At 36.5% G+C, this 14,433-nt stretch overlaps 1 protein-coding gene across 1 annotated transcript; it reads left to right on the plus strand.

The window, feature by feature from the left end:
* The first annotated feature begins 6,772 nt into the window (after window positions 1-6,772).
* On the plus strand, window positions 6,773-8,062 carry LOC132485851 (hsc70-interacting protein-like). The gene is given in 2 exon segments (XM_060092454.1): window positions 6,773-7,366; window positions 7,368-8,062. Coding segments are annotated over 2 exon segments (1,101 nt in total). The 5' UTR covers window positions 6,773-6,803; the 3' UTR covers window positions 7,906-8,062.
* Window positions 8,063-14,433: the final 6,371 nt, after the last annotated feature.

Consider the following 14,433-nt stretch of genomic DNA (forward strand, 5'->3'; position numbering starts at 1 on the left):
ACCAGCTGATAGACAATTAAGTTGTCTCCAATTTTTTCCTACTTCAGATTCATTTTTCTCTTTTTAATTTAGGTAGAGTACACTTAACATAAAATGTACCATTGTAACCATTTTTAAAGGTACAGTTCACTGGCATTAGATAAGTTCATATTGTTGTTCAGTCTTTACCACCAGCCATCTCCAGAACTCTTTTCATCTGGCAAAACTGAAACTCTGTACCTATTAAGCAATAACTCTCCATTTCTCCCTCTTTCTAGCCCTTGGCAACCATCATTCTACTCTCTGTCTCCAAATTTGACTGTCCTATTTAACCCATATAAGTAGAATCACACAGTATTTATCTTTTTGTGACTGGCTTATTTCACTTAGCATAGTGTCCTCAAGGTTCATCCACATACTAACATGTGTTAAAATTCCCTTTCTTTTTAAGGCTGAATAATATTCCATTGTATGTATACACCACATTTTGTTTATCCATTCAGTTGCTGATGGACACTGGAGTGGCTTCCACTTTTTTGGCTCTTGTGAATAATGCTGCTGTGAACATAAGTGTACAAATATCTCTTTGAAACCTTGCTTTCAATAATTTTGGTTATATACCCAGAGATGGAATTGATGGATCATATGGTAACTCTTGTTAATTTTTTGAGGAGCCACCATAATGTTTTCCATAGAAGCTACACTATTTTACATCCCCACAAACAGTGTACAATTGTTTCAGTTTATCCACATCCTAGCCAACATTTGTTATTTTCTGGTTTTGAGGTTTTTTATTTTTTGGTAATACCTATTCTAATGGATGGGAGAAGGTGTTTCAGATTAATTTTTGAGTGAGTTTTCTAACCACAGTTATTGAAAGAGAGTAAAAAAAGAGACATTGGAGATATTGCAGGTTCCATTACAGATCACAATAAAGCAAATATCACAATAAAGTGATCATACAAACTTTTTGGATTCCCAGAGCATTTAAAAGTTATGTTTATGCTACACTGTAGTGTATTAAATGTGCAATAGCTTTATGTCTCAATTTAAAAATGCTTTATTGGACATTCCCTGGCGGTCCAGTGGTTAGGACTCTGTGCTTTCACTGCTGAGAGCCCGGGTTTAATCCCTAGTAGGGGAACTAAGATCCCACAAGCTGCAAGGCATGGCCAACCCCCTCCCCCCAAAACAAACAAAAAAAAAACCCGCTTTATTTCTAAAAATATTAACCATAATCTTAGTCTTCAGCAAACTGTAGTCTTTTTGCTGGTGGAATGTCTTGCCTCGATGTTGATGGCTGCTGACTGATCTGGGTGGTGGTTGCTGAAGGGTGGGCGGGCTGTGGCAATTTCTTAAAATAAGACAGCAATGAAGTTTGCTGCACTGATGGACTCCTCCTTTCATGTAGCGTGCAATGCTGTTTGATGGCATTTTACCCACAGTAGGACTTCTTTCAGAACTGGAGTCAATCTTCTCAAACCCAGGTGCTGCTTTATCAACTAAATTTATATAATATGATTAATCTTTTGTTGTCATTTCAACAATTTTCACAGCATCTTCACTAGGAGTACCTTCCATCTGAAGAAAACACTTCATTTGCTCATCCATAAAAATGACTCCTCATCCATTAAAGTTTTATAATGAGATTTCAGCAATTCAATCACATTTTCAGGCTCCACTTCTGATTCTACTTATCTTGCTATTTTCACCCCATCTTCCACTAAACTCTTGAACTCTTTAAAGTCACCCATGAGAGTTGGAATCAACCTCTTCTAAACTCCTGTTAATGTTGATATTTTGACTTCTTCCCATTAATCACATATGCTCTTAATGGCATCTAAAATGAAAACCATTCCAAAAGGTTTTCAATTTACTTTGCCCAGATCCATCAGAGGAATCACCATCTACAGCACCTATAGCTCTAGGTAATATATTTCTTATACAATTTTTGAAAGTCAGTCTTGAAAGTCAAAATTACTCTTTGATCCATGGGCTACAGAGTAGATGTTGTGTTAACAGGCATAGAAACAGCATCAATCTCATTGTGTATCTCCATCAGAGCTCTTGGGTGACCACTGCATTGTCAGTGAGCAGAAATATTTTGAAAGCAATATTTTTTTTTCTGAGTAGCAGGTCTGAACAGTGGGCTTACAACATTCAATAAACCATGTTGTAAACAGATGTGCTGTCATCCAGGCTTTGTTGTTCCATTTATAAAGGCAGAGTAGATTTAGTATAATTCTTAAGGGCCCTAGGATTTTCATAGTGGTAAATGAGCATTGGCTTCAACTTCAAGACACCAGCTACATTACAGCCTCATAAGAGAATTGGCCTGTCCTTTGAAGCCAGGCATTGACTTTTTCTCTATAGCTATGAAAGACCTAGATGAAATCTTCTTCCAATAGAAGGCTGTTTTATCTTAATTGAAAGACCTGTTGTTTAGTGTAGAAACCTTTATTAATAATCTTAACTAGCTTCTGGATAACTTGCTGCAGATTCTGTGTCAGCACTTGTTACTTTATCTTGCACTTTTAAGTTAAGCAGATGTTTTTTTTTTTTCCTTAAACCTCATAAACCAACCTCTGCTACCTTCAAACTTTTCTTCTGCAACTTCCTTACCTGTCACAGACTTCATAGGCTTGAAGAGAGTTAGCGCCTTGCTGTGGATTAGACTTTGGCTTAAGGAAATGTTGTAATTGGTTGGATCTTCTATCCAGACCACTAAAGCTTTCTCCATATCAGCAATAAGGCTGATTTACTTTCTTAACATTTACTTCCTGTGTTCACTGGAATAGCACTTTTAAATTCCTTCAAGAACTTTTCCTTTGCATTCACCACTTGGCTAACTGTTTGGTGCAAAAGGCCTTGCTTTCAGCCTGCCTCGGCTTGTGGCAGGTCCTCCTCCCTAAACTTCATCATTCCTAGCTTTTGATTTAAAGTAAGAGAAGTGAGACTCTTCCTTTCACTTGAACACTTAGGGGCCCTCATAGGGTTATTAGTTATCCCAGTTTCAATATTATTTTGTCTCAAGGGATAGAAAGGCCTAAGGAGAGGGAGAAAGGCAGACAAACAGCCAGTAGGTGGAGGAGTCAGAACACATGCGATATTTATCGATGAAGTTCTTGGTTATAGCTGCATGGTTCGTGGCCCCAAAACAATTATGATAGTAACATCAAAGTTTACTGATCACAGATCACCATAACAAATATAATAATAATGAAAAAGTTTGAAATATTTTGAGAATTATCAAAATGTGACAGAGGGACACAAAGTGAGCAAATGCTGTTGGAAAAATGGAGCCTATAGACTTGCTCAAGACAGGTTTGCCATAAACCTTCAATTTGTAAAAAAAAAACCCACAATATCTGCAAAGCACAATAAAGCAAAGCACAATAAAAGGAGTTGCGACTTTAAAGTGAAGTAGGTAAATAACATATTGAATTTTGCTAATATGTTGGCAAACATTAAACATAGGTAAACCTTTATTTACTTAAGGATAAATATAAAAGGTCAAAATGCCAAAAATAAAAGGAACAAAAACAAGATTTCCTTGAAGCTCTATTAGCTTAGTATTTAAATTGTTTTTGCTGACACAAAACACAAAACAAAAAAGTTAAAAAAGAAACGACCAAAAAATATACAAATTTCACTTTGGATTTTATAAATTAGTACTATGATCTTTGTAATTAATTACTAAACACTTATTTTCAAATGACTGTCTTTCAGGGATTTCAAACATTTTACTTTATCACGGAGTCCTTTTTTCAAGATCATTTTAATTGGAGAACAGTTCCATAGACACTTGCAAATTTGCTGTAGGTAAAACAGAAATTGGATGCCTAGCACTCGAGCCCACTCTGATGATGTCTAAGGCAGGTAGTTCTGTAGAAGTTCTGTGCTCCTGGATCACAATTTGAAGCCCAACACACTAGGCCATGGTGAAAAACAAAATTAGTTGTATTAATTCATTCATCAAATAATTTTAAGCAATTTTATGTAGAGTTAACTAATTAAGTAGAAGGAATGACACGGTTGGCAAAAAAAAAGATAAGGCTTCTGCACACAAGAAAGAGGTGTGCAGTCTTGTTGAGGGAAATATATGCTAAACAATAAATAAATACATAATAAATATGTGGTTACAACTGAGAAAAGTACTATTAAGAATAATTGTATTGTTTTATGAAAGAGGGAAATTTAAACATCCCAAGAATAGCAGGGAAGTTTTTCCCGAGAAAGTATATATTGACAGAGTTCTGAATAGGTTGAGTTTAAAAGACGTTCCAGATCACTTAGTTGAAGTGAGGAAAAAAAGGAGTAGAGGAAACAGAAGAGGGGTAGGGAGAGACTAGTCAGGAGGCTATTTCAGGAGCACCGGTGAAAAATAGCAGGAGTTATTAGTGGTGGTAAATATAGAGAAAAGCAGATGCTAGAAAGCTATTTGGAAAGTAAAATGAATACTAAATAGTAAAGGATAGGTGATGAGAGATTGGAAAATTTGGACATACTAATGTGCAAGATACATTCTTAAACCAGGATGCAAAAAAATCTCAAATTAATTGCAAAATCATAACTAATATACACTAGAAATTTGAGATCAGATATAGTCTGTTTAACAAATATTGAGTCAAAGAGCAGGACAGCATTATTATCACAGATTTCTTCCAGAAATAATCTATGAATTAAAAGCAATGGAGAGGGGCCTCAATCAAGACAGTGGAGTAGAAGAATGTGGAGCTCAGCTCCTCCCACAAATACATCAGAAACACATCCACAGGTGGAACACTTCTCACAGAGTAACTACTAAATGCTGGCAGAAGAGCTCACTTAACTGAAAGAATCAGAGCAGGACCTCAGCCCCTGGGAGGGAGCTGTGAAAGAGGAAAAGTTCCTTCACCCTGGGAACCTCCTTAACTGGCTGGGAGATCAGCCAGGACAGAAAGGGAGCTTCAGAGGCTCAGAGGAGAGAGCACCAACGATACATACAGTCTAGTGCTCGTAACTGCACTATGAACAAAACATGGAAGCAACCTAAATGCCTATCAACAGATGAACAGATAAAGAAGATGTGGTGTATGCATATAGTGGAATACTATTGGGCCATAAAAAAGAATGAAATTCTGCCATTTGCATCAACATGGATGGGCCTAGAGATTATCATACTAATTGAAGTAAGTCAGACAGAGAAAGACAAATACCATATCATAATCATTTATAACTGTATAGCATAGGGAACTATATTCAATATCCTGTAATAAACCACTGCCAAAATGCCAGTGAAAGAAAATTTTAACTGTTTAAAGTTGTGTTGGCACTATTTAAGCATGCTTATTTCCCTTAAATAATATTAACTTTGTATTTTGTTATTTGTGTTTTGTTTTAAAACTCTAACCAATTTGATAAAATTGATAGTCTGTTCAATTTAATTTTGCTATTTTTTGATTATAAAAGAGGTTAAAAGCAGACACAGTATGATCATAGTAGAAACATTACACAATGCAGCTAAATAATGTACTTTTTAAAGAAACTCTTACTTACTATCATTAACATTTTGGCATAGGGATTTCCAGATACTCTGCCATAAAATTAACAGCTTTTTGTATTAATTAAACTACTTGAGATTTACCTCTTCCCCACTTTCCTTCCACCCTCCTCCCACCCTGCAACCAGACCAAAATAAACCCCTAAATCAAGCTGTGATAAGCCTATTTTTTCTGCCAACAATTAAAAACTAGTGCTCAGCAATGAAATTTGGAACTGCAGGTGGGGGGCGGCAACTTTTCCATTATGTGCATCACAGGAAGCAAAGAAAATGAGTATATAAAGAAAAAATGAAAAGGCAGAGATGAAAGAGATACAGAGACTAATAGTCTAGTTGTCAAGGGAAAATGATGGAGTCAACTTAGCTGTAAGGTCTGTGTAGTCACCAAAAACTAAGTTTATATTAAGTCAAGTGTGTCCTTGGAGCTCATATTAATCAGTCTTCCTAGTGAGCCTTAGAGTTGTGATAGTTTAGCAATAGCCTGGAGCCTGGTGATGATAGCTATGTGATCATGCACCATTTCTACAGTGTAACAATTCACCTGTATATAGTAATTGCTTCTATAATTAATCTTGCCAACTCTCCCTGGAGAGGAATTGTTATAGTATTATATCTATTTCAAATAATCTAGTTTCACTGAATTTCCCATCAGTATTAGTTAAAGGAGCCCTTTTTTTTTTTTGCGGTACGCGGGCCTCTCACTGTTGTGGCCTCTCCCGTTGCAGAGCACAGGCTCTGGACGCGCAGACTCAGCGGCCATGGCTCACGGGCCCAGCCACTCCGCGGCATGTGGGATCTTCCCAGACTGGGGCACGAATCCGTGTCCCCTGCATCGGCAGGCGTACTCTCAACCACTGCACCACCAGGGAAGCCCAGGAGCCTTTTTTTTTTAAAGAACAAATTTGATTGACAGTTTTATATTCAACCACATTTTAAAATGTGTAGGCTATAAAAGAAAGTCTTTTGTTTAAGCACAAATTGAAAAATAATTAAATTTATCTTGTTTGGGTAATAATGTCTACAGCAGAAATAATATGATTTGGTACAGAATTATTGAAGATATTTCTTTTTATCAAAGAGCTTTTACTTGAGTTATTTTTAATTTTCTGTAGTGCATGTGTACAGGTATGTGTGATTTTACATCACAAAATAATATATGGAACCAAATGAGTAATTTAGATCAACTTATTTTATAAGAAAGGTAATGTTCCTGTAAGTCATATTAAAATATAACTATGTAGGCCTCCTGCCGCCTCCCGCCGCCTCCCGCCGCCTCCGGACCATGGACCCCCGCAAAGTGAGCGAGCTTCGAGCCTTCGTGAAAATGTGCAAGCAGGACCCAAGCGTTCTGCACACCGAGGAAATGCGCTTCCTGAGGGAGTGGGTGGAGAGCATGGGGGGGTAAAATACCACTCATAAAACTAAATTGGAAGAAAATACCAAGGAAGAAAAAACAGATAGTAGGAAGGCAGAGGAAAACATAAAGACAGACGAACCATCAAGTGAGGAGAGTGATCTAGAAACTGACAATGAAGGTGTGATTGAACCAGACACTGATGCCCCTCAAGAAATGGGAGATGAAAATGTAGAGATAACTGAGGAGATGATGGATCAGGCAAATGATAAAAAAGTGGCTGCCATTGATGCCCTAAATGATGGTGAACTACAGAAAGCCATTGACTTGTTCACAGATGCCATCAAGCTAAATCCACGTTTGGCCATTCTGTATGCCAAGAGAGCGAGTGTCTTCATCAAACTACAGAAGCCAAATGCTGCCATCCGAGACTGTGACAGAGCTATTGAAATAGATCCTGATTCTGCTCAGCCATACAAGTGGCGAGGGAAAGTACAGACTTTTGGGCCATTGGGAAGAAGCTGCCCATGATCTTGCCCTTGCCTGTAAGCTGGATTATGATGAAGATGCTAGTGCAATGCTGAAAGAAGTTCAACCAAGGGCCCAGAAAATTGCTGAACATTGGAGAAAGTATGAGCGAAAACATGAGGAGCGAGAGATCAAAGAAAGAATACAAAGGGTCAAGAAGGCTCGGGAAGAACATGAGAGAGCCCAGAGGGAGGAAGAAGCCAGACAACAATCAGGAGCTCAGTATGGCTCTTTTCCAGGTGGCTTTCTTGGTGGAATGCCTGGTAATTTTCCTGGAGGAATGCCTGGAATGGGAGGGGGCATGCCTGGAATGGCAGGAATGCCTGGGCTCAATGAAATTCTTAGTGATCCAGAGATCCTTGCAGCCATGCAGGATCCAGAAGTTATGGTGGCCTTCCAGGATGTGGCTCAGAACCCGGCAAATATGTCAAAATATCAGAGCAACCCAAAGGTTATGAATCTCATCAGTAAATTGTCGGCCAAATTTGGAGGTCAAGCATAATGTCCTTCTGACAAATGAAGCCCCTGCTGAAGAAAAAGCAACTTAGATCACCTAATGGATGTCACAATAATACAAACCAGTGTACCTCTGATCTTCTCATGAAGAAAGCTGGGGTGCTTTGAAGATAATCCCTACCCCTCTGCTCCAAATGCAGCTGAAACATTTTACAGTGGTTTGCCATTAGGGTATTCATTCAGATAATGTTTTCTTACTAGAAATTTAAAACTTTAAACAATTTTTAAACCTTAAAAATATTTAAAACAAAAGGGTGTGTTAATCCCTACATTTTTCTTTACTAATCATTTTTGTTTTTTCCGTTGAATTAGTTAGGCAAGGAAGATACTTCAGTATGGAAGATTTATTGTTCAAGTTTGAGTGAAATAAAGATTTATTAGTGGGAGGCAAATGTAACATTTAAATAGATAAAGTTTGAGTTGAATATATGGTCACTGAGGCATTTTGATTTGTCTTTTTAATTGCTTTATTATTTTAAATGATTTGCTTCCATGAAACTCTTAGGACCACCAGTATTGCAGTAGGACCTGGGTAGGGACTGGAAGTACTTGGCAGGGCAGCAGTAATCTTACTACATTTTATATAATGTGTACCCTTGTGCAGATGCATTTAAATCTTACACTGGTGAAAGGATGATTTTTATACTGCTGCAGTAAAATTGGATTACTTAGCTCTGTTCTTGTCTGATATCTAAAATAAATGTTTCACATTTCCACACAGGGGAAATAAGGGGTAAAAAATTAAAAAAAAGTAAAATCAACTATGTAAATAATAAATGTGTTTAGAATTATTTTCACTAAGTTTTTGTCAGTGAACTCTTGTTCAAGTAATTTAGAGGGGAAATGTGTACTTCCATATTTACAATATTTTACTTTTTTCATGTTGGGGTTTTAAAAGAAAACATTAGATATGGGAGTCATATTGAAAATCAAAACATTTATCACTTTTAGTGTGGTAAATCTGAACTGGAGAGACTGACTTAGAATCCTAGGTGGAAGCAGCTTTTCCATGCTGTTGTGTATGTATATTCACCCACGTCTAGAGCTTGGGATCTGTCCATGAGGGAGATTGTATTTGTAGCACATACAGCACTTACCTAATTTTATCCAATGGGACATGTTGCCTCTCTCGTATTAGAACACATATAAAAAGGCAGAAAGGGAGGAATCTTAAAGATGTGGTTGTAAGAAAGCAGATCCTCAGTTTGGCCCAGGGGTTCTTATTTCTCAGAAATGCTCTTGTTAAGGTATCCAATTTTCAACTATCTGAAAAGGAAAAAAAAAAATAAGAAAATGGCGGGGCACCTGAGAATAGCAATACTGTAATACTTTATTAAACAACAGAGCTCAAACCAATGCATTTTAGATTATTACTATTCCACTAATGAATTAATTTATACATGGGGAAAATTGTGTAAGGAATGAAAAGAAGGATTGGAGGTGTTTCTCATGTAAGAAGCATCATGGAAAAAAAGAAACAGTTGCAGAGGGAATCCTCAAACAAAAATCAAAACTATTTCCTCTTCTTTAATAACAGCTTATTTATTTATTTATTTACTTGCCCTATTTATTTTTTAAATATATTTTATTGAAGTATAGTTGATTTACAATGTTGTGTTAATTTCTTCTGTACACCAAAATAGTCCAGTTATACATACATATACATTCTATTTCATATTCTTTTCCATTATGGTTTATCACAGGATATTGAATATGGTTCCCTGTGCTATACAGTAGGACCTTGTTGTTTATCCATTCTATGTATAATAATTTGCATCTGCTAATCCTGACTCCCAATCCATCCCTTCCCCAACCCGCTTCCCCCTTGGCAACCATAGGTCTGTTCTCCATGTCTGTGAGTCTGTTTCTGTTTCGTAGATAAGTTCATTTGTGTCATATTTTAGATTCCACATATAAGTGATATCATATGGTATCTGTCTTTCTCTTTCTGACTTACTTCACTTACTATGATAATCTCTAGACCCATCCATATTGCTGCAAATGGCATTATTTCATTCCTTTCTATGGCTGAGTAGTATTCCATTGTATAAATGTACCACATCTTCTTTATCCATTCATCTATTAAGGGATATTTAGGTTATTTATACATCTTGTCTATTGTAAATAGTGCTGCTATGAACATAGGGGTGCATGTATCTTTTTGAATTAGTTTCTTCCAGATATATGCCTAGGAGTGGGACTGAACCACAATGTATTTAAATCCAAGGAAAACCCATGTCAAACAGTTAACACACTAGATGGAGCTGTTGTTAATTGTAATCAACGTTAAACCATGGCTTTTGTGGTATAATTATTAGGATCAACAAATGATCTAAATATCATTAAGGAATCCACTAACATAATGTTTCCATTTAAAGAATATGTGTTATCACATGAACCTAGTTACTGTGATATGATGAAAACCTGGTAAATCTGTGGGATGAACAAAAAGTAAAAGTTTTAGCATTCATCTGAATCAAATGTGTGTGTTCAACTGCAGATATGTGTCTGTTATACGTGCATAAAGTAAGACCCAGAATCTGTATCACTAAATTAGTGTCAGAGTCAGATTGGAACCCAATGATCCAGTGCTCAGAGTTCCTTTCAATATACTACCTTATATCACATTATGCTTCTAAGTCAAAATTGTGTTATTGCTTCTGTGCATTCAGAGATTGAGCAATCTGAAAGACTTAATGTTTTTTCAAAGTTGTCTCTTTCAAATTGCTTAGATAATATGAGAAACTATTCATAAATAAAATATTTTACTTAGGTGATATTATAGGGAATTTATTCCTTGTTAGAGATGTGCAAAGATCTTGAGCCTTCCTGTCACCAATTCATTTGAAGACAACTTGAGTATTTTTGAAGAAGCCTGATTTAAATAGAAGTTCAGTGAAAGTTGAAGTCAGTCTGAGGGACTCAGATGTTAAAATATGTACTTTTATTTCATGTGCACAACTTTTTCATAATCTACCACCTCTAATAACAGAGTGTGAATGTGGCATCTGGGTAATAGTGTTATGTCTTAGAATTATTTTTTCAGCTTTTGCCACACTTCAGGAAAAAAATATTCATACTTATATTGGAGGAAAAAAATTAAAATGAATGGAATGTGTTGTATACCTTTTAATGATTAACTCTTTGGGAGATCTTTCTTTATCATCATTCAGAAATGAACTATGTTTTTATATTTATATCAAATTTTTATTTCAAGCCTTATCACTAAGTTTATTAAAACTGTCACAGTGAATGTCAACAAATGGTAAGCGTCTCTGCTAAACAAACACAAACTACTCTTTATATCACTCATTTAGTCCCCAGCTTGGCCTTCATAACTTTATGTTGGTGATGACAGTAGATTTTGGTGTGATTGATGTCACCTTGGTGACCATATAATCTCCAGTGGGTTGTTTTAGTCTATAGCATATGTTATGATTGTTTAAAATTATTATTATTTTCACTGCTTTATGTCACAAAGAACACATATATAAAACTGGGTTTTGTTTGTTTGTTTGTTTGTTTTTTGCAGTACGTGGGCCTCTCACTGTTGTGGCCTCTCCCGTTGCGGAGCACAGGCTCCAGATGTGCAGGCTCAGCAGCCATGGCTCACGGGCCCAGCTGCTCCACGGCATGTGGGATCTTCCCAGACCGGGGCACGAACCCGTGTCCCCTGCATCAGCAGGAGGACTCTCAACCACTGTGCCACCAGGGAAGCCCCTATAAAACTGATTTTAAAAACATAAATTACCATGGCATTTCTTTATTGGATATAAAAAGACTGAATTCCTAATTCTCATTTTATACATTTATTATTTATTAACAAATTGATTATTCATCCAGGTAATAATTTTATCAAACTTTGAGTATGAACAAAAAAAAAGTACAAACAAAAAGAAAGATGAAAAAAAAGTGCAGGACATAGAAATAGAGTAATCTATTTAGGTTTCTTCAGAATGCAAGTATTATGCTAAACATGTAAAAAAAAGAACATGCAGTAATGAAAATTTCCATGGGAGTATCTCAGTGTCAGAGAAGCAGAGTCAGAGGAAAAAATTGAGAAGATATTAATTTATTTAATGAAAAAAGAAGTAGAAAGAGAACTTTCATTTTCAGCTTCTGCAGTTAGAGTTGCCACACCTGTTTCTATAATATGAAAATCTAAACAAACTGAAAATCAGTAACTTTTCTTGTACTCATCAGATAACTGACATTGCAGGGCAAACTGCCACTCTGAAATCCAGAGCAGAAGCCACAGGGGCCATAAACTGGTTGCAATACTTAAATGATAAATTTGGCCAGTTTCTCAAAGTTGTATGTACACTAACATGAGAGTGAGAAACTCATGGGAGTAACTGTCTTGGGAGGGGGCAGTACATATTTTCTTGGGTTTTACCTACAGGAGCCCCACCTAAGGTTCCTGGTGAAAATCCAGAAAGATCCCCTTATGGCTCAGGCAGGGGAGAAGAGTAATCATTGTGAAATATGCCACAGAGGTCACCATAAAAATGGCCTACTGGGGCTTCCCTGGTGGCGCAGTGGTTGAGAGTCCTCCTGACGATGCAGGGGACATGGGTTTGTGCCCCAGTCCGGGAAGATCCCACATGCCACGGAGCGGCTGGGCCCGTGAGCCATGGCCATTGACCCTGTGCTCCACAATGGGAGAGGCCACAACAGTGAGAGGCCCACATACAGCAGAAAAAAAAAAATGACCTACTCCCCAAGGAAGACATGTTACCAGACTCTATACTATATGATTCCAGTTATAAAACATTCTGGAAGGACAAAACAATGATAACAATGATAATAAGATCAGTGGTTGTCAGATTTTGAAGGGTGATAGAAGGTTTGAATAAGTGAAGTATAGGGGAATTTTTAAGGTGGTGAAACTATACCGTGTGATACTGTAATTGTGGATTCATGACATATGCGTTTGTCAAAACTCATAGATCTTTGTAACACTAAGAGTGAACCTCAGTGTATACAAATTAAAACAAGTCATTTAGAAAGTCAGAGGGTCCCAGGATGGAATGTAGACTGTAAGAAGAGAAGATAACTTTATTACAAATGTATGAAATAATCTCATTGAAGGAGAGTGGAGGAAAGATATAGATCTAAGTAACTGGAAATGAGCAGTTTGTAAGACTAAAGGCAAGAGACACTGTACTAAGTAATGTACTCTTGTGGATGATGTTATTTCCCAAGGGAGTACAGGATGACAATTCTGATACCATTATATATATTTATGGGAACTGAACAATTAAGCAAATGGATGGCAAATTGTGGGAGCCAGATTTCCCACTCTTAGTGTGGGAGGTTACAGATAAGGAAGGGGAGGGGGCTAGAATTGTCCACAGAGTCATAGGAGTCATAGGTTATAAGTTAGAGACATCAGTATGAAATCCTATTTAGCTATATATTGATACAGATGGTTACATATATAAATATGTGTATAATATATGCATATTAATATATGTATATATATATATATATATATATATATATATATATCCTTGCTCTGTCTTCTGAGAAGACCTAAAATCAAAAACCTCTTAGTTTCTACTACCATTCAAAAGTAAAAGGATCCAGCGATTGTGGTATAAAAGACTGATTCTAGGACTGGAGAAGGAAATATCCTAAATAAGCATGAAGCATCTTGTGGTGTTTGAAAATAAGAAAATTATCAAAAAATAAAACAAAAACACCTCATAATGATGGGTGTATCAAGGGAACCAAGAACAAACAGTGCCTAATGGACAAAGATGGAACATCAAAATAAAGTAATATTGGATTGTAACCCAAAACATAAAATAAATATCATAAATCCACACTAATATAAACACAGCAATGAATAAAGAATTGGGTTGAAAAGACAAATATCCCATGTTGAACAACTCCAAATAATTTATGTATATGCTCTTCCGTCTGTGAGGTGGAACATAACTCCTTCCTCACTCTCTAAGTGCAAGCTGTATATGGTGACTTTCTTCCAAATATTACTTAATGAAAAGTAGGGAGGGAAGTAATGTTACAGTGGAGAAACCTGAATAAACACTACCACAGCCAGGTGATCAAGGTCAACATCAAGAGTGATAAGTCATATTGGTATGAAGTGATGAAAATGGCACTTCATGGTCTTCCTCTCAAAACTGTATACTCCTAGTCTAACCAAGAGAAAAAAACCAGAAAAGTTCATATTGACAGATATTGTATAAAAGATCTGACCAGTACTCCTCAAAACTGTCAAGGTCATCAAAATCAAGAAAAGTCCAAAAAAATTGTCATGATCAAGAGGATACATGACAAATAAATATAAAGTGATAACCTGGCTGAGACACTGGAACAGAGAAAGGACTTTAGGGAAAAACTAAGGTAATCTGAATAGAGTATGAATAGAGTATATATTTAGTTAATAATAACATAGCATTATTGGTTCATTAATTGTGACATTTATCTACTAATATAAGATGTTAATAATAGGGGAAATATAGTATAGGCTATATGGGAACTTTCT

Source organism: Mesoplodon densirostris, chromosome 1 (assembly GCF_025265405.1).
Source record: "Mesoplodon densirostris isolate mMesDen1 chromosome 1, mMesDen1 primary haplotype, whole genome shotgun sequence".
Lineage (NCBI taxonomy): Eukaryota > Metazoa > Chordata > Mammalia > Artiodactyla > Ziphiidae > Mesoplodon > Mesoplodon densirostris.